This window comes from Colletotrichum lupini, chromosome 7 (genome assembly GCF_023278565.1).
Source record: "Colletotrichum lupini chromosome 7, complete sequence".
Classification (NCBI taxonomy): Eukaryota; Fungi; Ascomycota; class Sordariomycetes; order Glomerellales; family Glomerellaceae; genus Colletotrichum; species Colletotrichum lupini.
This window is the reverse complement of record NC_064680.1, coordinates 1,186,764-1,213,094: the sequence shown is the minus strand read 5'-3', so window position 1 is coordinate 1,213,094 and position 26,331 is coordinate 1,186,764. Positions and strand designations below refer to the sequence as shown.

At 40.6% G+C, this 26,331-nt stretch overlaps 5 protein-coding genes across 5 annotated transcripts; 2 read left to right on the top strand and 3 right to left on the bottom strand.

The window, feature by feature from the left end:
• Positions 1-1,584: 1,584 nt before the first annotated feature.
• CLUP02_13382 (uncharacterized protein) lies at positions 1,585-2,855 on the bottom strand (the record flags this gene model as incomplete). Its single annotated transcript, XM_049292321.1, has 7 exons — positions 1,585-1,798; positions 2,026-2,113; positions 2,141-2,178; positions 2,233-2,308; positions 2,373-2,575; positions 2,618-2,665; positions 2,734-2,855. 7 exons carry the CDS (start codon positions 2,853-2,855, stop codon positions 1,585-1,587), a joined length of 789 nt encoding a protein of 262 aa, XP_049149467.1.
• Positions 2,856-18,362: 15,507 nt separating this feature from the next.
• CLUP02_13381 (short-chain dehydrogenase) lies at positions 18,363-19,003 on the bottom strand (the record flags this gene model as incomplete). The annotated part of the gene is made up of 4 exons (XM_049292320.1): positions 18,363-18,492; positions 18,563-18,669; positions 18,737-18,895; positions 18,962-19,003. 4 exons carry the CDS (start codon positions 19,001-19,003, stop codon positions 18,363-18,365), a joined length of 438 nt encoding a protein of 145 aa, XP_049149466.1.
• Positions 19,004-19,875: 872 nt separating this feature from the next.
• On the top strand, positions 19,876-21,707 carry CLUP02_13380 (uncharacterized protein; the record flags this gene model as incomplete). The annotated part of the gene is made up of 3 exons (XM_049292319.1): positions 19,876-19,939; positions 20,453-20,730; positions 20,844-21,707. The coding sequence occupies 3 exons, from the start codon at positions 19,876-19,878 to the stop codon at positions 21,705-21,707; spliced, it is 1,206 nt and encodes a 401-aa protein (XP_049149465.1).
• Positions 21,708-22,616: 909 nt separating this feature from the next.
• Positions 22,617-23,873, top strand: CLUP02_13379 (uncharacterized protein; the record flags this gene model as incomplete). Its single annotated transcript, XM_049292318.1, has 1 exon — positions 22,617-23,873. The coding sequence occupies one exon, from the start codon at positions 22,617-22,619 to the stop codon at positions 23,871-23,873; it is 1,257 nt and encodes a 418-aa protein (XP_049149464.1).
• Positions 23,874-24,069: 196 nt separating this feature from the next.
• CLUP02_13378 (uncharacterized protein) lies at positions 24,070-24,440 on the bottom strand (the record flags this gene model as incomplete). The annotated part of the gene is made up of 2 exons (XM_049292317.1): positions 24,070-24,140; positions 24,221-24,440. The coding sequence occupies 2 exons, from the start codon at positions 24,438-24,440 to the stop codon at positions 24,070-24,072; spliced, it is 291 nt and encodes a 96-aa protein (XP_049149463.1).
• Positions 24,441-26,331: the final 1,891 nt, after the last annotated feature.

Here is a 26,331-nt window from a genome sequence, read left to right as displayed (position 1 = left end):
TATAAGCTATTTATAAGTTAGTATAATATTTAAATTATACTAAATACGAACTTACTAAGCTAACTAATCTTCTTATTATAAAAGAAGCCTCTAGAGGTTTACGAATACTATTACCCTCGTTTAGTAGCCTCTTTTATAGTTACGAAGAGTTAACCTTAGAACTCCGAACTTAATCGAGGCCCGATTAACTAAGAGACCTCTTTTAATAGCCTTAAGAGCCTAAATAACTTTATTTTTAATATACGAGACTATTATATATTAATAAATAAGTATATAAAAAAGAATTACATTTAAACGATTTTTGTAATTATTATAGTAGTTTAAAATCGTGGGTAGGGTTTTAATGCGGTGGCTGGGATGGAGAAATGGGGTGGCCAAAAGGGGGGGGTGGCCAAAAGGGGGTGGGTCGACTTACTACGTATGTTTTGATGTAATGCATGATAAAGTAGGTCAGCTTCTTTAGAGTTATAGTTGGATTGGCAGGTTAATTCGATGAGCTGGGAAGCAAACCTTAACTTCCCCCTTAACCACCAAATCTATTAGCGCAATACTTGACTCACAAGTACAAATATCACAGAAGACATTGAACTGGCTGCTCAAAAGGGTTAATCAAGCACGATGGACGCCCTGGAGATCATGTTCTCGACGAGATCAGTTCCTATCGCCCAACTGGCATCGCTTTGGATTCAGACTTTTCTACTCATTTGTGGGTCATTAGTCACTCGGCCCAGATGATCTCATAGCGGCGGGTGATCTGCCCAAGACTGCGGGCTGGCGGCAGCACTTTAGCCAAGCAACATTGTGGGGAAACAGGGGACTTGTCCACTATGAGCCCCCACAGTTGAAGTCAGGGTCCAGAGGCTTGGAGCTTGGGTCTCTGCTCCCAAACAACACGAAATGCTCAACGGTGAGAATGCTTATCTTCTGAATGATTCCAATGGAGGAAAGCACTATCTACTTGTTGCGGATCTTAAGTTTTTGTTTTCAAGATTTTTTTTGGTAAGTGTGAACAATTCCAATCAGATACTTGACTGCAAATGTCCTTGTATGAGTAAGGGACAACGTGAGGGGAAACCCCCTTTTGTGAGACTTCCAATTCTGAATTTGCAAATTGGATTCCCAGCATGATGGATCAGCACATTTCAACGTCGCCATCGATCCGTGGGACTGCAAGTGTGCCATGTTTACTTGGCTGAGATTTATTGATGGATAGGCATAGACTTATTCTCACACTAGATGGGAAGCGAGTGGACAAGGAGCGATTCGCGGTTTCTGTCTTTACACGATAACCTTAATTCGAGGATAACACTGGAAATAGCCTGTCCAGAGCACATTATGTTGGTTTCAAGTCAAAGCCATAGCCATTTTGCCTCTGTCTTCCTCGTCCTTCAAGCTGAGTTGAGTTCAAACAGCGTCTCGCAAAGGCAAGGTTTACCAGCCGCAGTGCAGTTCGAGCCGTACGACCAAGTATTATCAGCAGCGCAATACATCTTGAAGTTTGCAAAGGGTTAACATAGGCCTCCCTCCAATCAGATTCTCCGCAAAACTTCTCCTGACTCTTCCAAATGTATCATATGTCCTCCGTTAAATTCGCACCTGATCCGGCCGACCATATCGCAATGTGCGCCTGGTGGCACGCCGCATTCGCGCTTCAACAGAGTGGCTGACAGAGCTTGAACCGTGAAAGAGAAGATGGCAAAAGTAGTTGGCTTCATAGTGATGGCTAGTGAACTTGCCTGGGGCTGAGTGCTTATCCAAAAGAAGACTGGAAATGGATCCGACGTAATGCGAGTAGGTTCTGAGTTTGATGGTGAGAATAAGCAACTGAGCTAAGGGATATGGCCTTACTTATTTTAATTATCATGTTGTCTTTGTTTATGGCAGTATGAGCTCCTACGCCGCATTTAGAGCAGTCTATGTCTCGGTTGTGACCTGGAACACAACAGTACAAATCATTCGAATGGTATTACCTTAGTCCGTTGATGTCAGACAATTAATTTCAATTCGAAGAAGAATGTCTATGACCTTGTAAGGCTGGTATGTGATCGGAAGAAGTACCAGATACTTGATATTACCGCTTGAGTCTTGATGACGGCAGATGTGTACTTGGACACTGTAGGTCGTCAGCATCGTGAGACACCCAGATCGCATGCAGTGATAATGATCACAACAGAGCCCCTGTGCATCATAAGACAGTTTATCAGTATTGAGATATCTAGGTGTCAATGTCACGTAGAAGTTGAGAATGAGAAGTATTGGTATTTCCACTCGTGGTAATGTAGTATGAGTTGCTTGTCCTCTGTGTAGTCTTAGGTAAAATCAGCGATTACAAGAGGAATAGACTGATTGCACGCTCAGTTGAAGTCAGTTACCTTTCTTGATTATATCATCGTGGGCAAGCAGACTCATCCAGTAAGATGCCTCAAGAAGCATGTGTGCGTGATATGTAGTCCAGGCTGACCTGTACCGCAGGTCAGCTGATGTTTCAGTAAGCTGAGTAACCTGCATGCACGTGTAATGAGTTCTCACGATGATAAGAGCTGTATGCCGAGTGCTGTACTTCGACAATCGTGATCTAGCTGATGTGATTGTCACCTAAAACAATACTCGATTTCACAAAGAGTGGCCATGAGTCAGTAAGTGAGCTGTTCCCCCAAAGGTGTACCTGTCTAATCAATTGTCTCCACTACAATCACAAGTATGAATCACGGGCCATGGCTTTACTTTCCACACCTCTCTGATTGCCATTCTGGGATTGTTCCATAGGTACTGAACTGGTAAAGGCTCGAATATTGGAGGTTTTCGGTATTGGGAAGCAATGAGTGATGGTTCTCTACCCGACTGACTGCAAACATTCGACAATCATACGTCTCAATTCTGGACCGTTGAGCATAATGAATTCATGTGTCCTTCAAAGAGCAACGCTTCCTGCGCCGGCCTCCAACCATCTCTTGGTGCCCAAGTGAGAGATGAACTCGCCACCTCTGCCGTTCTCAAGACTGGAGTCGTAGATGACCTTGAGAACATCATTGACAGAGTCCTCTGGAGTAGCGAGCGCAACACCGGGCGCATACTCGTTGAAAATATGTCAATAGGTGTACGACACAGGGAAGAAGCTCACAGAGGCCAACTGCTGTTAGGGTCTAAAAGAGGAATTACTGAAATCTACCCTTCCCTCGAGGTATACTACTAGCGCTCTATATATACCTAAGCTACTCCTTTATTACTTAGTCCCCCTCTTTATGCCCCCCTAAGCTATCCCTTAATTAACGAGGCCTAATTAGCGAGGCCTAATAGGGTACTCCCTCCCCTGGGCTTTGTCCCGAAGCCCGCTTATAGTTTATATATACTATATTAATCCTTTACTTAGGAGGTCTTTAGATATGCGGTACGAGGGCGGGTATAGGCGGCGCCTATTAGCCCGAGTATGGACCCCTTATTTTAAATAATAACCTTATAATTCTATACTTAGGTTGCTCCTACTTATAGGCCGTTCTTACGACTACCGGTACCTAGGTAGTCGTCGCCCTACTTTTATTTACTAATATTAACCCCCTTCTAAGCTATTATAATTCCGAATTCCTTTTCTCTTTTTTTTTATCTATAATTATCCTTTTTATATATAATCTCTTATTTTTATTAGTGTCTACGCTACTCCCTCGTTACGTAAATATTATAACTAACGAATATTTCTTAAATCCCTATTCTTATATACTCCCCGTGCCTAAGTAAGTCTTTTCTAAAGTCGTTCCGTAGTCGCTACTAACTCGTTTTAGTATAACTATAGCCCCTAATCGTAACGTCGCTACTATTAGTAGCGGAACGGCTATTAACGCTATAAGTACGCCCGGTAGTAGCCGTAGTAATAGTCCGCTTAAAAAGCCCGATATCCCCTTTACTCGCCCTAACTTCGTACGTATATTGCTATTTATATACTACTTATACTAACCGTTATAAATTCTTATTAAGAAAAAAAAGAAGGTGAACGCTAAGAAGATCGGGGTCGGCTAGGTGCGCCCGCTCCCTTACCCTACTTATATTATACGTAAAGCGCTCGATTTAAAAGCTAAGTACTATAATTAGCTAAGTTAGTAATTTATAGCCCCTAATTCGCTCTTTTATTTAATATTTCTCTAGGATCTAGCGTACGTTATATTAAGTATACTACGTAGGACTATTTTTATAAAAATATAATAAGCGCTTAGTGCTATTGCTATTTTATCGCTTTTCCTAAGTATTATATTAATAACGTCTTAGGTCCCTAAGTCCGCGGAATTTATAGTACGAACCCTTTAGAGTACCGTACTCGCTTCTAATAGCGACGTTTATAATTTAGAGGTTTATCGCTCCGTTATTACTCTATTATTATTATTACTTAGGTTATTAATATTACTTTATAGCTTTAGTAGACTTACCGAATCGCCGCTAGTAATACGTAGAGGGTACTTAAGCGCGCTAGTAAGGAGGCCCGCTCGACCCCTATTATTAATAGTAATAATAAAGAGGTAGTTACGAGCTCCTCCCGCGCTACGTCTTCGTCCCATAACGACGCTATAATTACGCTACTTCGTATTATTTATAACGAAGTACGCCGCTTTAATAATATTCTAGTTAGTATATAGTCGCCCCGCCTATACTCCGTATTCGTAGCTAATTATTTATAGATTTGCTAATAATAGGGAGATTATTTTTTTTATAACGACCCTTAGGATAATAGCTAGGGCGGCCCTTTTGCGTATAAGGGCGGTCTTTTTATAAATAAGGGCGGTCCTTTTGCGCGTTATAGGGATTAGGAAAACGGTTAGTAGTTAGCGCGTTTGCGCTACTTAGTCGTAGCTACGTAGCCCCTTTTTTTTATTATTAATAGCTAGTTCGCTACGTTATTAGGCTCCTTAGGAGCTAGGGCGCGCTACCTAATTAAAACTCGTTCTTTATATATACTAATTAACGCTACGTTTTCGATATACCTAGCTAGCTCTTACGTATTTTCGTCGCTACTATATCCTTTCTACCGGATTAGGTATTATCGCCTCCTCTTCGGCCCTCTATATTATATAATATTTTTTATTTCGTAAAGTAGCTCCCTATTTATATCCCCGATAAATAAGGGCTTCCGAGGGGCTTCCTCGCAGTATTAATACGGCTCGAGTAAGGATATATAAAATATATCGTATATTTTATATTACGTTAGTACGTTTAGTTAATAAGCGACCCCCGCCGTTCTAACTATTAATTTAACTTCGAATAGGCCTAGATACTTATTAGCTAACTTCTAGCTAGGACGCTACTTCCTAATATTCTTTTTTAATAGTAGTACTTAGTCGCCTACTTTATATAATATATCTATCCTAGCTTTATTAGCTTATTATTTATACGTCTCGCGTGCTTTTTATATAAGGGGTTATAGAACTTTTTAATTAGCTCGTAATTAAGCCGTACGCTCCTCGGCTAAGATATTTTATATACTATCTTAAGTCCCCGTTAAGATCGATATAAAGTACGTAAGTAGGAACCCGAGTAGGGCCTTAGTAAGCGCTTTACGGATTACTAAGTACTAGGCGTTATTATATATAAACTCGGCTAGGTAAAGACGCTATACCTAATCCGATTAGTCCTAGGTATAGAAATAGCGAAGGTATTACTCTAAGTATTAGTTTTACTATTCTATCTAACCGTCCGTCTATAAGTAGAACGCGGTATTAAGACGCCTCTTTATTATTAAAAGGTAGTAAAGATAAGTTTAAAACTTATTTATAAATAACGACCCCCTATTAGAAACGATCCTTTTAAGTATTTTAAACTTAGTAAAGATCTTTATAAATAGGAGGTCTGCGAATCCCTAGGCTATAAGGGTCGTCCTCGTAGCAATATAGATACTATACTTCGTAAATCGGTTTATTACGATAAGTACTACGTCGTAGGGGCGCCTCCTAATTAGCGTAGTTAATATAAGTAAGCCTATAATAAAGTCTAGTAATATTTCTTATTATAGCCTAACTAGGGTAGGTAGGGGGCGTAGTAAGCTATATAGCTTATAATAATAAGGCTTCGTCCGTTAGTATACTATATAAGTATTAATATAACTTTTTATATCCCTACTTACTCTATTTTAGTAATAGTAGCGTTTTAATAGCGCTATTGTCCGCTTTATATTATAATATCCCGCCGTAGGCGTATTATAATATACTTCGATAACCTCCCTTCTTAGCCCCTTATATAGTAATACGTAGGCGCGGCCGCTATAGTATAATAGCCCTTTAGAGTCGTATACTTAGCTCTATTATTACTTCTTTTTAGTTAAGTAAGGCCGTCGGTTCTTCTTAGTTTACTACTTATCCTTTATAAAAGCGTCCTCTTATTAAGTAGCCCGTAGTTAACTTATTATTAATAACCCCTCTTTATTAAATACTATTTTAAGTACTCTTATTATATCGGAGTCCTATAGAACGAGTAGCTCGCGATTTATAGTTTTAATAATAAGCTTAAGTAGTTTTTTAAGTACTATGCTATAACTCTAATACCCTAGGCTCGTAGCCCCGTTATACCTCTTAAAGTACTCCTCGGAGTTCCCTCGAGCTAGAGCTCCTAACCTCTTTTATTTATTTCTTTATACTACTACTAGTTCCGTTTTTAAAATACTTACTATCCCTTTTACTTAAGAGCTATTCCCGTAGCTCGTCCTCGTATATTTTATTATTACGACTCTAAGGGGCTCTTATATATTTTTAACGTTATAAAGGTCTTCTCTTATCTTCGATAGTAGCTCCTCCGCTCTATTATTATTATTATTTTTATTATAGTTAAGTCTTCGTAATAGTCTATTCGCTAGGTTTTTTATACCTAGTTTAAACCTAATCTTAATATTAAACGCTACGAGTTCGTCTAGTTAGCGTAGCTATCTCCCGTTTAGTCTCTTTTTTATATCTAAGAACTATAAGTTAAAATAATCTATAAATACTACGACTTAATCTCGGCTATAAGCGAGGTAGTGTTATTAGTTCTTTAGTATATTTATAATAGTTAGTAGCTCTGCGTCTCTTATACTATAATAGCTCTCCGTGTTTATTAATTTCCTCGACTTATAAATAATTAGGTACTAATTACCCTTAAATAATTGCGTAATTACTAAGCCGATAGCTCGAGCCGAAGCGTTTGTTTATAACTATATAGGTAGGGTAAGGTCGAAATGTCGTAGTATTAGCGCGTTAGTAAATACTATTAATAGCTTTTTAAACGACTCTACGGCTAGTATTAATAGCTCTAATTATCCCGGTTTTACCTTTTTTAGTAAGTTTATTAGAGGTACCGTTATTTTAGCGTAGTTATTAATAAATTTATAATAGAACCCTATAAATCTAAGGAACGTTTATATATCTTTAACGCTCCTTAGAAATAGCTAATTCGCTATAGCTTCGGTGCGCGCGGGTTCTATTTCTATACCTTTATTAAATACGATGTACCTTAGGAATCCTATATGCGATATATAAAACTCGCATTTACTACCGTTTAGATATAAGTTCTATTATTATAGTTTTTATAGTACGCTACGTACGTGCTCTTTATACGCTACGTAGTCGTTATTATATATTAGGATATTATCTAGGTATACGATATAGATAGTGTTAACTAGGCCGCTTAGAACGTTATTAATATGCACTTAAAAAGTCGCGGGCGCGTTAGTTAGCCCGAAAGGTATAACTAGGTACTCGAACTACCCGTATTTAGTACGAAAAGCCGTCTTTTACTTATTACCCTTAGCTATACGTATACAGTAGTACGCGTTCTTAAGGTCTAGCTTCGTAAAAATAGAGGTATTAGATAGTCTATTTAGTATCTTTTTAATTAGCGGTAGCGGCGTTCTATCTTTCTATATAATTTTATTAATCGCTCTATAGTTAACGCAAAGTCGTAGCTCTCTTCCTTTTTTAGGTATAAAAAGGATAGGTGCTCTTACCGGGCTTATAGAGGGGCGTATCTAGCCCCTAGCCTCTGTTTTTATTAAATAGTTGCGCAGGATCTCGAGCTTATAGTTCGATAGTAAGTAAATAGGTCCTTAGGGGATAGGCGCCGCGTTATTTAGCTCGATATAGTAATTATGTAGTGCTCTATTTAGTAACGAAATAGCTTTCTTTTTTAAAAATAAGTCGTTAAAGTCTTAGTAACGTAGCTTTTAGTCCTTAGCTACGCTCGCTAGTACTATATTACTATTTATAGCTAGGTTAATTACGATATACGCGAGTATTACTAAAACTAAGTCGTTTAGTAGCCCCTTTTTTAGGGCGTCTAAGCGGATATATCGTTCGTAGATTAGATACTACTACTTCTTTTATTTCTAACTAATTAGCGGGTCGATATCCTCTAGCTAGGGGAAACCGAGGATAAGCGTAAGTACTATAATATTAGCTATTACGAAGCGATATAACTATATCTCCGTTACGTAGTTACTATTAGTAATTCGAAGCCGTAGGTAGTAGCTTTTTAGCGTCTCTATTTATTTACCCTCGACGTTTATTAGCTACGGCAATAGGTAAATTCGTAGATTAGCGTTAAAGCTATTAAGTAGCCCGATACTAACTACGTTCCCTTTTGCTCCTAAATCGATAAGGGCGCTTAGCTTCTCTTATACGTAGTTTAGGCATATATAGGTCGGGACGTCTAAGCGCCGCCCTTATTAATTACTAGTTACTTTTTTTATTAAAATAGTATTCGAGCTCGTTACCGGTCTGCGCTACTTAGCTAGGGCGAGGTCTAATCGATAGCTAGCGGCCTTATGCCCTTTTTAATTATATTTATAATATATAACGCTCGGGTAGCTATTAGCGAGGTACTCGGTTTTACTATAGTTATAGTACTACTAATACTACTCTTATAGTTATAAGTAATCCCTTATAATATAACTAGTCTTTTTATAATTATAATACGTAGTATCTTTACTAAGTAAGTTACGGCGTATTCTTTATATATTTAACTTATTAGCGCCCTAGTATCTTCTTACTAGCTCGTTCGAGTTTAAGTTAGAATATTACCTAAGGGACGTTCGTAGGCTCTTTATTAATAGCGAGGATTGTTTAATACGTCTTATTAGCGATACTAACTATAAATAAGTCCGTAGAAGTTCTATTTATAATACTATTACGAGGCGTAGTTTAGGCCGTAGCTTACTTATTAGTATAGAGATCCTCTATTTCTTTATCGGGATATATTCTAATTCTATCTTAAGCTTATTAATATAACTAACGAACTCGTCGACTTTCTTTTTTTAGCCTTATAAGGCGCTATTTAGTTATATATTTACTATTATTCTTTAGCTAGCGGGATCGGATAGGTTATTTTATAAGAAGGTCTTTAGTTCCTCTTATATAACTTAGTTTATTATAAAACCGGGGGTCCTTTAGTAGTTAAAGATATAGTATATTTAGGAGGTTTTTATACTACTACTTAGGTAGCTAACTATATATATTACTTTATTATAGTCTATTCTTATTTATTAAGCCTATAAGTCGAAGTAATAATAATAGTTAAAAAGGAAGCTCTATAGATCCCGTACCGATTTACTAGCGTATAATAAGTTAGAGAGGGATAGCGGTTTAAACGTAAACGTTCTATTTATAGCGCTTACTTAAGTCGGGAGGGAGCTAGTAAATAGGGGCTTAGGTAGTACGAACTCGTCGCTTTATTATTACTTAAGCGGCGCTTTAAGTACGGCTTTACTTATCGAACTATCCTTAGTCCGGGGGTTTACGTTTCCGTTTATATCGAAGCTAACGTCCGAGGCCGCTATAGTTAAGACCGTAGCCCTTAGCGCGGGGGCCGGGCTATCCGAGGAGCTCTATAAGCGTTCTAAATTTACTCGTTTTTTACGTAGGCGCTCTTTATACGTTACGATAAGGATTTCTTTTTTTAATTATCGTTCTTATTCTTATAGTTCTATTAACTTATTACTTATTATTTAGTTTAGGTATTAGTAAGTAAGGGTAAGAGGTTTACTATTTTATTTAAAATTTATTAATACTCTTAGTAATACGGTCCTTTTACGTCGCCGCTACGTTAATAGTTCTACCGTGCTTCGTTTTTATATTATTTACTAAAGAGGAGGCGACTCTAGGGGGTCCGATAGAAAAGAGTTATTTTTTTCTTATTATTATAATACTAACTACGCTCTCTCGCTACGTCTCGTTCTTATTAGTATTTTAAGCTTCCGGCCTAGTCCCCTTTATAAGTAGAGATTTTAAATTATTAATAAGTATACGATATAGGGAAGAAGCTTATAGAAGCTAACTATTATTAGGGTTTAAAAGAGGAATTACTGAAATCTGCCCTTCTCTCGAGGTATATTACTAGCGCTCTATATATACCTGAGCTGCTCCTTTGTTACTTAGTCCCCCTCTTTATACCCCCCTAAGCTATCCCTTAACCGACGAGGCCTAACCGGCGAGGCCTGACAAAATGGCACCGGTCTTTAGAAAGTACTCCTGGTGCACTTCGCTTACTGAAACAAATGATAGTTAGTTTCGGGACTAAAACAGTTATAGTCCACTATAGTTAGAGGGGCTTACGCTTCTGGTTGTGTCTAGTGTCTACAATTCCGGGGCAGATGCTTATGAAAAGGACTCCGTCTTGGGCATACTGGGCGTGGAACTTGCTCACGGCCATGTTCACGCCTGTCTTGCTAATAGAGTAGGGGGCGCTAACTTCGAGGCGGTACTAGTTAACCATCTTATAATCGGCCATACCGGAGCTAATAGCAATGACTTTTTGTCGTAGAGTCACTATAGGGGCATCGACGTATATAAAGAGAACGGTTATCTATTAGAAATAGGAAATAGGCACGAAGCTCGCTCTAATATAGAGGGTATAAGCGAAGTGGGCCTTGGTGATTATATAACTAAGGTTACGTAACGTGTAATAAAGCTATAGATAGTTAAAGCTATTACGATATACCCCCCTAGACGAATGTACGTTTAGAAAAAGCGCGCCTAACTACCCGTATCGTTATAAAAAGGTCCGCTAAAAGCGGAAAGCTAAATATTAATATATAGGAATCTATTTATAAAAGGAATTATAAAGTAAATCGGTTTGCGCGTAGAGTTATGGGCGAGGGGTAAATCGGCCGTAGATTAACCTCTATATTCGTTACTATAAGTAATTTTAAGGCTATATTATTAACAGAAAGTACGACTAAGGGACGGCCTCTTATTAGCCGAATAATCGACTTATAGGTTAAGGGTAGTAAATATATAAATTTCTTACCGCCGCCTACGGTATTAACTTTCCTTCCCTTTTTAACTTATACTTATATTATTACTATACGTATATACCCTTACTTTTCGCTTCTATACTTGCGTTCTTACGCGTGCGTATTATTAAAAAAGGATTTTTATTAACAGTATCGTTTTTATTTAAATATTATTAAAACGATTAGCTAAAAACCGCGCTCGTATTACTATAACGCGAGAGGCTAAGAAGCGTAAGCTTAAGGCTACGGCCTTAGGGGAGAGCAGTAGCTCCCCTAGCCCCCCCTATAAGCCCGAGATAAGTAAGTAATATTCCCTCGTCCTATACTTCGGTCATAGTACGGCCTTTATTTATTTAATATTAATCTAACTACTTCGTTTAATAAGTAGCGGCCTTATAGCCGAACGAGTTATTTAAGAAGGTAGCGGAGGCAAGGAGGGTTTATAGCCCCCTCCCTCGCTCCCTCTTAAAAGTTAAAAAGACGTCTTCGTTTCCTAGGAGGACGGTATAAGTAAGGAGGGTTTATAGCCCCCTCCCTCGCCTCTTTTTAAATAAAGAGAAGAAAAAAAAAAAGACTTTTCTTAAGAGGATTAAAGAAGTAAGGTAGGTTTATAGCCCCCTCCCTTACCTCTTTTTAAAGGGCGTAGAATAATTAACTATACGTATAATACCTTTCTAATTATCGTCGTTTATAGAACTAATTCTTAATAGCGGACCCTCTTAGTACTATCTTTAGTACCGAGGTTTAATACGAGCTAGTACTTTTACCTCCCCCGTTCGGTTACGAATGCCTTAGGTATATTAAGAGCGCCCTTAGTAGCCGTTCGGATAGTACGTACTTCTTAGGTTTGCGTATTAATAATAAATACTAACGCTACTAGACCTATAAAAAGTTAGGTTATGCCCCTATTCCTAAGGGGTATATATAGTTCCTAGGCATAAAGTTCTTATACTTTAAGCGGGAGGTAATAAAAAAGTTAGTAGTAGCTATAGCTACTAATATAAAACCGCTTATACTTTATAAAGTAAGTTCTAAGCCGTCCTCGTTCTATTTATTACTTATAATCCGATATATAAACCCTAACTCGCGTAATAGTAACGTTATATAAGGCCCTTAAATACGACGGTCTCTTAAGTAAGGGAAAGGGTAAGGGGGTTCGTATAAACGAGGCCTTAATAAGAGAGGTATCTATAGGCGCTCTCTTTATATTAGAGGCGTTATTAAAAGAACTTATTAAGGACGTAATAGTATTAGCTACTTTGTTTATAAAGGTAAACGGTATCCGAATCGGAATCGATACTCTTATTAGTTTATATATCCCTCCGGGCGTATAGCCCGCGTTAAAGTTTTTTTTAAATAAATACACGCTTACCCTCTTAGGTAAATAGCCTCTTCCTAAGCAACCCGACGGGGTTATTAAAGCGACTTTATACTCCCTAGCTATAGGCTACGTTTTTTAATTAAGAACCGGGCCCCCCGGGCCGTTTTATTACTTTTTAAACGTCCCCTCGTTTAATATAATTATCTCTCGTATATCTCTTATATTTAGGAGTAATACGAAGTGCTCGAACCTCGTTCTAAAAAGGTTCTTTATAAGACTATTAGTTAGTATTTTATTCGTTAGTATATAGACTACTTAGAATGAGCCTCTCGAGTGCTCTTATTATAGCTATATATTCTAGATATTAACGTAGCGTAGGCAAGTTAAGATATGTTCCCCTTTTTCTATTACGAGTCTAATTATTTAACGATTATTATAATATACTTTTTATACGTTACCGAGCTCGAGCGAGATATTTTTAAAAAGGCGTTTAAGAGCGAGTATTTCCTTAGCTATATATTCTAGGCTTAGTAGTTCGGCCTCCGTAGTCGACGTAGTTATTATATTCTAACGAGCTACTTTTTACTAAACGAGGCTACTAAAAAGGGAGATTATAAAACTCTACGAGGATCTTCGGGTCTCTTTATTATTTATAAACGAAGCGTCGCCTACGATTAGTAATACTTAGCTACCCCCCGAGATCCCGAAGTATATTACTAAGTATCGTATATAGAAAAGATATTATATAACCTAATTTATAATAGAATAATATTAATAAGACGGGTTCGTTAAGAACTAAGAGAGCAGAGCGTATACGAAAGCGACGTCGGGCCGAATTATAATCGCTATATATAATATTAATCCGACCTTCTCTTAAAAAGACTTAGTCTCGCTCGGGGATATAATCCCTAAGTTCTTTTTAATCAGGACTATTAATAACGGGGTCGTAAGAGTAGTAGAGTTAGTAAGATCGAACTTCTTAATTACCCTCTCGAGATACTAATCGTAGGCTAGGTAGATCTTTTTATTTAGTTAATTACGAACGACCCTTATCCTAAGATATTATAAAACTAACCCCTAGTTTTTTATTTCGTACTTCTTTTTAAGTCCCTCAGTTACCTAACCGGCCTCGTAAACGTAGTTTTTATAATAAAAAACGAGGATATTATTTACGTAAAAGAGGACTAGGACCCTTTTAATAAAATCTTAGAATAGGTACAGGTCCTCGCTTATAAGTAAGAGACCTAGATTTTTAAAAGTTAACGCTAGCTCTTCGTATTATAATAGCGGAGCGTCGCGGGCACCGTATAGGGCCCGCTCGAGTTCGACGCACATTCCTAGCTTATAAAAGCCGTCTAAAAGCTTATAAATAATAGGGGGGTCGCTTAGCTTTTTAATTACGTTTAAAAAGGCGTTTACGATATTATATTAATAAACTTCTAAATTAAATTAGGTAGTAATAGCTATAGCTACCCTAAACGTCCTAGTAACTAGCGTCGCTACGTAGGTCTTTTTTAGGGGGTATTATTTTTAAAAGTCCCCCCTAACGCAGATTCTCGCTTTATAATAATCGAAGTAATTATTACTATCTAGCTTATAATTAAATACCTATTTAAGGGGTATCGGCTTAGAAATAACCGACGCCTTGCTAATTACTTTCTAAATATTTATTTCCTCTAGCTTCTAGATTTCTAACCGTACTACCTCTACAAATTAACTTCTTAGAGGTTCTAGTATTTTAAAAATATCCTTCTATTTCTTTAGAGGGGTAATTAATTAATCTACGTAAATTCGGTTAGATTAAACCGCGGTTAGTAAAACGTACTTCGTTTTATTAATTATAATATAGATATAGTAATATAGCGTCCGATACCCCTAGGTCGCCTCGTTAACCGCTTTTTATTAATTAAGTATATACGTATTAAAAAAGGAGTCCTAGTCTCTTTTTACCTAAGTATAAAAAGAGTACTACCCGAGTTACTTTTATTAACTCGGGTCTTAGATAAATACCTCTAGCGGTTAGTTTCTTAACCTCCGGCTTTATTTAGTATACCCGTCCTCCTCTTAGCTATATATATTAGCTATATCGGAGTCGCCGGCTAGGTCGTTTACTATTCTTACTTCTTGGTATAAGCTCGCTTACTAAAGGGGTTCGTCGGGGTCTAATTAAGTAGAAGGATCCTCTTTATAAGAGCTCTAAAAAGTCTCTACTTCTATTTATATATATATTACGTCTTCGATCTTTTTAATAAAAAGATCGACTTCCCCTACGGCCTCGCTTATAACCTCGGTTAGCTAAGCGAGGTTCGTATTTAACTCCGGACTTCTAAAGTCTAGGGTTAGTTTAAGGGTAAGTAGTTACTTACTTTATTTACTTAAAAACGAACTAGGCTTTTTTATAGCCTTATTTACTTTTTATAGAACGAGTATAGGTAGTAATAACTACTCTTCGTTATTAATTAATACGGCCTCCTTTTTATTTATAATTCTAAGTAATTAGAGCTTAGGTTCGATTACTTTAAGTAGCTATTAAATCTTATCCGCTACGGCCCTTAACTTAGGTAGACGAATTGCGGTTTTAGTATTATCCTTTAAGTAAAAAGCTATTTTATTAAACGTCATATTTTAGGTAATAATAACTTCTAAAAGCGAGGGGATCTAGATCTTATATAAGTTATGGGCGTTTAGTACGTAACTTACGAGGTACTTAATATATCCCCTCTACTCTATTTTAAAGCGTCTCTTATCGATTCCTTTCTTACGGTCCCTTTTAAAAGGGTACGCTCTATAGCTATATACGTACGTCTACCCCCAATAGGGACGTAGATTGCGGGCGAGCTTTAGCGTATTTATTAGTTACTACTACCTAAAATAGTAAGCGAACTAGACTTCTTTAATTTAAACTAGTAATAGCTAGTTAGTGCGTTACCTAGGGCTAATATTATATAGGTAGGCTACGGCTAATATAGCTTCTACCTAGAGTTCGTTTAATAAGCTAGCTACTAACGTTATACTAATCGCTTTACTAATAATTTCCTAGCTAGCTCGTTCCCCTCCTCCGTTCGGTTCTTTCGTATATAGAGGAGTAGTTTCTAGGTCTATTCCTAGCTCCCGTACCTATATTTAAAAACGAGTTTCACTATTAATTACGATTACTATACGTTCTACGTCTTATTAAATCTTATAAACGGCTACGCCCTTTTACGTACGTACCTATCGTTTAAAAAGGTATAAGACCCTAAATACTATATTATAGGTCTTCGTAACTCGTAAAAAGACGAAGATCCTACCTAAATACTCGTCTTTAATTAGTATTAGCTACTTACTTCGTTCGTAAGTTAGTAAGTAGTTAAAGAGGTCCTATAAGATCCTATAATAGGGTCGGGTTACTCTTCGTTTTGAGGTACGTCGTAAGATAACTTATTTTATATAAGTAGTTATATAGTATTAATATTTTAAACAGCTTAGTCCTTTAATCCTTACTCCCTAAGCAGCTAGGACGAGCTTCTTAAGTACTACCGGCGCGAGATATCTAGATTTAAAATACTAAAGCTAGGCTATATCCGATCGGTCGTTCCTTAATTAGTATAAGGAATATAGGTGCTAAGCGCTACGCACTAGAATTATATTAACGAGCGAAGACTAACTTTTAAGCAGAAAATAGGACGAATAGGGCTTATATTCTAAGAAGACTAGATTAACCTTCTTCTCGAGCTACTTAATAGTAACGTTCCTAGATTTGCTACCGAACCGAAGGGTATAGTTAAAACCTAAGTACTAAATACTAGTCTTTTAGAAAAGAGCTTCTAATACGACGTTTATATAGAAGTTCTTAATAAAACCGATATTATAAAGAGTAAGGTACTCTATCCTAGGCCCCTTTGGTCCTATAAAAATATTACATATAATCCTCGTTCCCCTAGTAATAATAGGATAGGAGGCCGTTTTAAAATCTATATTCTCTAAGCTATCGCTCTATTAAATAAAATCCGGCTCTAGAAGCGATTAGTTATTAATAAGGTAGACGGTACCGTAGTTATTTATAACTATGCTCTTAGAAAGGAGGTATGGGCTAGTAAAGGGGATAGAAAAGATAATAGGATTACTATTCCTATTCCCCTCCGTACTTAGCTTAGGGAGCAGACCGACGTTAATAATTATAGCTATAATATTTAAAGGGTAGGTTCCCTTAGAGTTCTTCTTATTGCTTAGCTTACCGGTTTTAGTCGTCTTTTTAAAGCAACCTCGGTTACTATTACTTTATTTAGAAGGGGGTTTTATATAGATTTAGCCCTTCTAAGCGAGGTCGGTACGGAGGTCGGTATACTTTTCTTAATTTAAGTAGGAAATTATCTTCTAGGCGTCGTTAGCGCCTAGCTAAATATATTCTAACTTTATTTTACTTATTAAAATAAGCTCTACTTTTATATAGTTTATTAGCTTCTAGCGGTAGGTCCCCTTATAGGGGTAGTTAGTAAACGAGTTAAGAGTCGCTTTGTTCTACTTAGGGGAATCTGAGCGACTTATTAGTATTACGAATATTATAGGGGTTTGTTTATAATTCTTATTATATACCGCTTTTTCGTATAAAAGGTCGTTAAAGATCTTAGTATAATACCCTATATTAGGGATCGCTTCCCCTTTTTATTCTAATTTAACGATCTTAATAAGCTCTTAGTTAGACTAGTTTAGGACGAAGCGACGTATAGTTATATAAAGAAAGGTTTTTAAAGCGAGGGTCCCCTAGACTTTAGGTAGCTTAAGCTACGTTATTTAATAGTAAGCCGAGAAAAAGTTTTTAATTTAGGTCGATAAACTAACGCTAGAGTTCGCCCTATTTATAACTACGTTAAATTCTTTTTTTATAATTATAAGCGAACTAGAGTCGCTTAGTACGTACTTTTACTTAAGAACCTTAATTACGGTATAAAGGGAGTAGTTTAAAGAATTAATAAGCTCCTCTTTTACGTCTTTTAAGATTTCTTAAATAACTATAAGGGAGATCTAGCGATTTATTAATTCGTACGATCTCTTTTTTTTTAAGCAAAAGATCGTTTTAAATACGGTTTACTAAATAAAAAAGGTATATTTTTTAATAAAACGTGCCTAATTCGCTATTACGGCCTTCGGTTTCGTTAGAGCGACTAGTTATTTAATTTAAGCGTTTCCGGTCGCTAGTTTAATTATAATCTTACTTCTTAACTATTCGGTTTATTATTACGTAAACTCCTCGAGTCTTCGTTAATATTCGGTCGAGGCCGTTTTATATACTTAATCTTAGGTAGTATTTCGTATCTTAACGTACTCCTCGATTAAAAAAATAGACTTAGTAAAGAGTAATAAATTCGATAGGGAAATAAGGTCGTCCGGGTTTAGTAGGTCCTAGACGTCCTTTAACCGGGCCTTAACTCATAAAGCGAGGTATTACTTAGGCTAGTTTTATTAGTAGTTAAGCTTTCGCCCGGGAGTATCGGTAGTCTTTTTAAAAAATATTAGTTCGTTTAGGAATAAGGTTAACGAACGTAATAGGGGTTAAATAATATTATAAAAAAGGATACGGTAAACCGTAGTCCTTAAGAAGTGACTTTTTAATAGAGGTATAGGGGTTTAAGTTAGAGCTGGGTTTATAACTATCGTAGAGTTACTATAGGGGTATTAACGTATATAAAGAGAACGGTTATTTATTAGAAATAGGAAATAGGTACGAAGCTCGCTCTAATATAGAGGGTGTGAGCGAAGTGGGCCTCGGTGATTATGTAACCGAGGTCACGTGACGTGCGGTAAGGCTATGGATGGTTGAAGCTATTACGACACTTTTTTAACATCTCCCTTGAGTATTAACGGCAAGAAGAGGCTAAATAGGTGGACATTGCCAACGACGTTGATCTTGAAACTCTTCAATAGATCTTCTTCAAGCTCTTCCGGCTTTTCAGCTCTGAAAGAAGTCCAATGTCAGTTGATGATTGATCACTGGGGATTATACTACGCCTCTACGAAAGACCTACTGCTTTCCAATGGGGAGCCAGGTCGAGATAGGCGAGACAAATGCTGCGTTGGCAATGAGGTAGTCAAGTTTGCCTCCGGTGATCTTGGAGACTTCCGGAACCGATTTCTATGCAAGCTACATCAGCTTCCGAGACCAAGGCTTCAGTGTTTTGTGCCAATTAGAATTTGCAAACCTTGATGCTTTCGTAGTCGACTAGCTCGAATTCCACGATGTGAATATTGGGACGGTCTCCGAGCTCCTCGGCAATCTTTTTCTCGACAGCAGCCTTATCGCGAACGCTGCCAATCACGGTATTATTGGCGTCCTCGGATAATTTCTTGAGGAATCCCCACTGTCATTCTGGTCAGTTTTATCTCTTCAAACACAAAAGTCAAGAAAAGCTCAAGGGCTGACGTACGCCAATGCCGCGGTTGACTCCTGTGATGAGATAGGAAGGCATCTCTGAGTGTGTATGGTAAGCTTCCAACGTGATGTGGTAGAGAAATTGGTTTTACTAGCTGTCGAGGTTGAATGCTGAATCTGCTGGCGTAGTTGATGTGATGAGCCCAAATGATAAGAAGCACAGAGGCATCATGTCAGTTTATATACACACGTATCCTCTTCAATCTCGTATGTTCGGTTTCCGTGCCCCTCCCGAGTTCGAGCATGGAATGAGTAATGTGATTGGGCCTTGCCCAAAACGAGTGCAACTTCCAACGAGATTATGCAGGCTGGAGGGACGCTTTCCACATTACCCTGGACGCTATCAGAGGGTTACTCCAACCCGGCGCCACATCATTGGGAGTTGCTGACGCTCGTGAAGGCGAAGGTTTCCACAGTTATTGCACATCTGGTAATGAAAGATGCGCACCCGCCCGAAACGTGGAGGGAATTTCTCTGATCATCATCGAATTCTAGATCGCATGAGTAAGCAATCGCATGCACAGTGACGCTAGGAGAACTGCTACCATTGCGTCTCGCAAAAAGATGCCCACACTCTTCGGTGCTTATGTTCCCCATGCAAATTTAATTGGCTAGTCTGTTGATACGCTAGGGTGAGCATCCTTCGCAAAAAGTTGCCCAGTAAAATCGTCAGTCGGAAGTTTCCTAGCGTCTACCCTGGTGAATTGCGCTAAGATGGCGTGCATCTTCGACCCCTGAGACAACGCCGTCTCGCCCGCTTAGAAATCAAAAGCGAACAGTGGTCAGCTTCGTCCTTTCTGAATGATCTATCTAGAAACCAGTCAGCAAGCAACTTTTTGCGAATGAGTCTGTGAACATATTTCCCTTCTCGATTCGGGATCACCTCATTCTCTCGACGATACGAAAAACATGACAAACTCAAGGAATGCGGCTGCCGTAGCATCGTCGAAGAAGCGCTGTGGAACTTGCATAGGTACGCTAGACTCGATTGGTCCTGAGCACCAAAATGAACCGTCTGGACGCATTTCCCTTCATTGTTCGCTCATATTATGCAGAGAGCTCTGATCAGTAGGCACTCTGAGTATTGACGGTTTCGGCAGATCGCAAAGTCAGTTGTGACCGCCGGTTTCCACGCTGTACGAACTGCATCAAATCCAACCGCAAATGCCAGGGCTACGGGCTTCGATTGTCCTGGCCAAGGGCTACTGATGGCAAGAGGTCACTTATCAGCCGAGCCGCATTATTCCCTCGGGTCAATAATACTTCAGGTCGATTACATATGATCAATGCGACCTCATGGGACATCGAAGTACACAACTTCCTTATTGCTAGGCGCATGATACGTCCCATCATGAAGTATCCACTGCCATGGTCCTCGTCCGGATCAAATGCCACTGACCAAAGCCTTTTCCGTTTCTGTAAGCATAAGATATCAGACCTCCCTCTCAGAGCGGCATGCCTGACGGTGGCTCACTCTTTTTTCCAGTTCGAGAGACCCTGAGACCGAATCTTTCAAGTTTCAGTAGTCAACCCCTAGGAGAAGTATTGCTTCGGATTGCCCTATCGGGAATCTCCCATGCTGGCAAAGCCTTGCAGCACGCGTTGCTTGCCTTTTCAGCACAGTATCGGTACGGACCGGTATTTCGTGCCGAGGAGCTGAAACTATCGGCCTTGCGTGCTCTGTCTCTGTCAGCTGCTGAAGGCATGTCTGCCCACAAGGCTGTTCAGCACGTAGCAGCTGGGATGGTTCTTTGCATGTTTGAGGTATGATATGATTCTCTTGTATTCTACCTAACCTATACAGAAGGTCTGTGAAGATCATAAGCTGTTATGTTGCAAAAGGAATTCTGGAATATTCTCACTCACTATTCTTACAGACCCAAAAGAGCTCGCATTCAACAAATCATTGGCTTTGCTATCTACGTTCTTCGCGAACTCTCATCGAAAGTGTCTCGCTTGAGAAATTTTGGAGGGTCTCAGACGCTCCCATGTTGCTGGAGTGGGTATCATATCATGAGATATTAGCTCGATTCAGCCTTCGCCATTGGAGGAAACCCAAAGCGCTGCTACCAAGTCAGGTAATTTGCGACACAAGGCCGTTCACTTCGCCAGAGATGAGGAAGAAAGCCCGTGTTGAGCTTTCGATGATCATGGGCCAAGCGTCGTTGGAAAGTAAGCGATTCTTCCAGCCGTTGGGTCTTCTCTCCGAGGTTGTTGCGGAAATTCTACCATCCGATAATCCCGAGACCCACACACAGGAGTATCGATGCAAGATCAGAACACTCAAAGCGGAAATCGAGAGCTTGCGGGTAACAGCATCGTACAGCCGCGCGGATCTGAAGTCAGAGAGGATCGCCGCGAAGTCTGAAGTATATCGGCTTTCAACGCTGGTGTACCTAAGTCGCACTACCGACCAAGGCGAGCGAGAGGATTCTGGCGTAGCTGCCTTGGTCGAACGAGGACTACAGCTCCTCCCTTTGATGGGCACCTGTGAGAGACCGTTGCCGCTTCTCATATTCGGATGTGAAGCGCGTACCGACGAGGAAAGGCTTCGCATCTTGAATCTGGTTTCCAACGCGGAGAAGACTCTTCCTGATCGCGAACTTCATTCTATTAAGAAGTTACTTCATGCTCTTTGGACACAAGATGATCTGCATGCCGACAATATTCTCAAGCCGACTTACATAGAGAAACTATCGGCTGTGTTTAGTGCCAGCGAGTTGCTTCCTCACTTCGCTTAGCTTAGATTCAACATTATTATTGTACTAGCAGCATATAGAGAACAGATATTACGAAAACAACAGGGACAATGTAGATTTTTTCAACGCTAGTAACGTTAGCCTGTTGCCTTCATCTTTAGCAAAACGGACCGAAGGACGTTGTTTCACGCACCTTCAGCGCAGTACTATCAACAAGCAAATTGTGCTTTTTCCCGCAGACTAACATGTTGCCGTGACCCTGTTGTGATCCAATGTGGGAATGTGCTGCGTTGTATGGCTTAGAAAAGCTGGGTTCATACATCCGGTAATCCCGTCCGCAAGGAGAAGGTCTACAAACACGGGCATTGTACAGCCTCGACTTGACTGTAGCAAGTTTTCTCAATCATCAAATCACCACCATTAAAGACGCCTAACCGGAAAATTTGCCAAGCTGACAAGAAAGCTTCCCCGCAATCTCGACAAACCTTCAAGCAGCCCATGCAACAATATGTCTGTGAAAGTCGGCTTCTAGACGAACCCTGGACCCCGTCCATCATCGACCGGACCAATCCAGCCGAAGAAGTGGGCCCGGGTGGAACGCGGAGATCTCCCGGCATCTGTCTAGGTTCGGACCAAGCTACGGCAGCCAGCTCCAACCAGTCATATCTTGCCGAGCCAAGGTGTCAAACCTCCGAGCTTCCCCCCAGCCAGGCGATGCTACATTACTTGGTCTCCGAAAATCGATGACGTTCCCTGCCCGAAGAGCCCACGAAAGCGCAACTGCCATGCGGCACGCTGATAGTTTGGGACCCGTGACGTAAGGTTAATAATTTCGTTCCAAGTGAAGCAAGGATTGAGAAAACCATAAGAAGTCGGTCAAAGATTACATTTACATTGCGCGGGGAAGCAGCGCTGCAGTTCAGACCTGTGGATAGAGCATCACAGTTCAACATGTCAAAACCAGTCCTCGTCGTCATTGGTACCGGCTGGGGTGGGTTCACCCTCACTCAAAAAGTCGACCTAGCGAAATACGATATCAAGGTCATTTCGCCAATTCGAACAATCCAGTACACTCCCTTGCTGGCCAGCGCGGCATGCGGGCTTTTCAACTTCCGTCTTGCGGAAGAGCCGGTCAGGCGGAAGCACAGGACGGAAATGGACTATTACAAGGCTTTTGCGGAAGACATCGACTTTGAAAAGCGGATAGTCCGATGCAAGACCGATGCACCCACCGCAGGTGAAGCCCCGACTACCTTTGAAGTGAGGTACGACAAGATTTGCATAGCGCCTGGATGCGGTACTCAGGACTTCGGCACACCGGGCGCGAAAGAGCACGCTCTTTTTCTGAAGACAACCAATGATGCCCGCTTGATCCAGCAGCGCATTCTCCAAATGCTCGATAAGGCGTCTCTTCCAACGACAAGCGAACAAGATCAGCTAGACTATCTCAACATTCGAATTGTCGGCGGCGGAGCTATCGGTATTGAGGCTGCCGCTGAGCTATGGGACCTCTGGTTCGAAGATATGCGTTTTCTGTTTCCTCACCTCGATGGTAAGGTGACCATCACCATTCACGACGTCGCGCCCAAGATTTTGTCCACTTTTGACGCAAACTTGAGCGAATACGCTACGAGTTCGTTGCAAGGGAAGCATGTCAAGATCAAGACCGGGTCACACATTCAGAGTGTTGAAGCCGATGCGATCTTCACGAAGGAGGACGGGCGTTTGCCGTACGGACTGCTGATTTGGGCTACGGGCAATAAGGCAAGCACCTTGGTTGAGAAGCTGCCTGTCAAAAAGCCAGAGAGCGGTCTGCCTCGCATCTTGACTGACAAGTATCTTCGCGTCTTACATCCAGATGGAAGTCCAATGAGCGATGTTTACGCGCTCGGCGACGCCGCTGATATTGAGGGCGAGTCGTTACCCACTCTGGCTGAGGTAGCTTTGCAAAAAGGCGAGTATCTCACGACCATTCTCAACTCGAATGCCGATCCTGTTCCTTTCAACTACAAGCAGAGAGCACTCTTGGCCTACCTAGGCCGCCACGACGGTATCATTGGTGGTAAGCAGGAGTGGACGGGGATGAGCGCGTGGTTGGCTTGGCGTTCTGGAAGTCTAGGCTGGACGAGGAGCTGGAGGAGGAAGATCATGATCTCAATAAGCTGGTTGTTCATCTGGCTAGCGGGCAGAGATATTGCAAGACCTTAAGTAAATTGATGAGATGTCACGCATAGTTGTGTGTATCAAACCGCAGAATGGCAAAATGACATCAAGGTTAATATAGAATGGGTCAAATTTGCTTGCGTTTGCGATCTTGGTTTATGACGCCGATGCTTTGGTGATGAAGTGTAAAATTATTCTGTCAAATCTGAGTAGATGAAACAATCATAGACAACTGTTCCCATCATATCGTTGGAATCGAATCCGGACCACGTCCAAAGCCGAACAGATTAGGTGACCGATGGAAAGTGACAGCTATGTGTAAGGTAGAGCGAGTAGTTTCTACTACTTGTTAGCATGTCTGTTTGATTATATATAGAGACACAATCACTTACAACCCCACTTGACGCAGCAGTAGTCAGTACCTCCGGTGTGCTGAGAGCAAGTGTACCCAGCAAGACATCCTTGGAAGGCGCAAGTGAACTTGGAGCTGTAGCAAGCACCGATGTCGAGGACCTCAGCGCGAGGCTCCACCACCTCAGTTGGCGCGGCGGTGGAAGTGGCAGACAGAAGCCCGAGGGCAAGAACAAAGACTTGAGAAGGCTGGAAGAGCATGGTGACGATTGTTTGAATGAGTGACTTGAAGTGAGGCTCTTGTTTCTGAGGATGATGGTGGCTACAGTGAGATTCAAGTTCAGCAACAGCGCGAACCGTCTCTATTTAACCTGCGCCAATAGCTCTGTTGTTGATGGTTGCAGCGTTTAGCAATCGATCGGGTTTGCCGAATAGTACTCATCTCGCATTCGCTCCATAACGAGCAGCCTGGCTCACCAGCGCATATGAATCTGCTGACATGATTTAGTAGAGTCTTCCTTCTCACATTGACTCGTGTTGTCCGAAACTCAAACCCCTAGCTACCGGGGCTGTCCGCCAGCGCAAACAATGCCTCAAATCATCAGGTCCATAGAGAATGCAAGATTAGGAGTGCTGCTAAGTAACCAGACTGCAGGCGCTATTCGTGCTTGACGGCTACTGTTTGTGGTACTGTCCAAAGATCACGGACACGGCTTCATACATGTATGTACAGCAAGAAAATGAGAGTCAACTTCGTCTGCTTTCTCTCCTACGTATACAGGTGGCACTCCTTCGAACTAATGGCCGTCTGGAGAAAACTTGAGCCAGACCGAGTGCCTTCATCTTGGAACTGCAATCGCAGTGGGGGCTGGATCAAACTTCCTTTCTGGGTTGAGTGAGCTCAGTACGGCGTCAACGGGCCCAACTCCGCGGTACCGACATGCCTGTTGGTATTCCTGGCAAGATAATATGAACATAGCTTGATCGGCAGAAACCCTTTGCGAAGTGGACTGGAGGACGTGTTTGAGTCAGTCAACTAATGTATGTGTGACAGGGAACCGGAGCGGCAGAAATATTTAGCGACATGCCTACTCGCGTTACGCGTATTCTCACTTCAAGCCAGTCATCCAAAGCCTATAATCACGATTTGTAAAACTGACAGTCTGATAGTAAGCTACCACATATTGATATACCTGAATTCTATTCGAATCCTGGCAGCATAGAGGTCATCCGTGTTGATTTTTCACCAGAACCACTAAAGACACTGATAAGAAGAATCGCATCCGCAAGTTTAATAGTCTCCGGTGCATTGCAGTTTTAGCTCTTTTTTCAATTCGTCACTCACGAAGGAAGGTCACTTTCACAACAAACAGATCATCACTAGCCTGCGCAGATGTTGTCAATATAAGAAGGTTTTGTTTCAAGGTCATTCTGTCAGAGGCTGATGTCGGATGACATCTGACGGAGTTAAGGCGGCCGGGGACATTGGGGGAGTATGGGGACAACGTAGGACTGAAAATCGTTTCCAAGTATTCTCGCAATGAAGGCTGATACACCGGGGTTTATTTTCTGATATGAGTATGAGTCTTTTGGGTACATTAAGACACATGTGGTCCCGGACAACTTATTATTGTGGGCTATCCCACTTACACATGAGTCGACATGGTCCCATATGTGGCGGAGTTGATCTCCACAAGAGGAACGAAATTAACACCAACTTGCTTCTGAGGAACCAGATGGTTTTACGTTAAATCTCGTTCTGAGATAATCGCTTTCAATGAGAAAAAGGCAAATTAAGTGTTCAAAAAGGCACATCCCCAGCTGCAATTATGTGCGCACGCAAAACCTCAATTCATCAAGCAAATCAACTCAACCCACGCCAAGCCACGAAGCCTGATGATTTGCTGAATGACTCCGTCTGTCAAAGGGGCCCGAATATTTGGTCCTGTCATGTATGCTCTGCTGATCGGCGCGGAGTATGGTAGGAGAGTGGGAGTCGGGGCACAGTACCAGCCCCCAGGGTACCCCGAGTCTTTGAACCTGGGGGAGACGATCCTTATTTCCCCGCGAGAACCCTTACCCAGCGCCCTCCCCGGATGATATTAAAGTCGTCGCAGTGCATCTCCACCACTTGAACCAGCTACTCATTCGC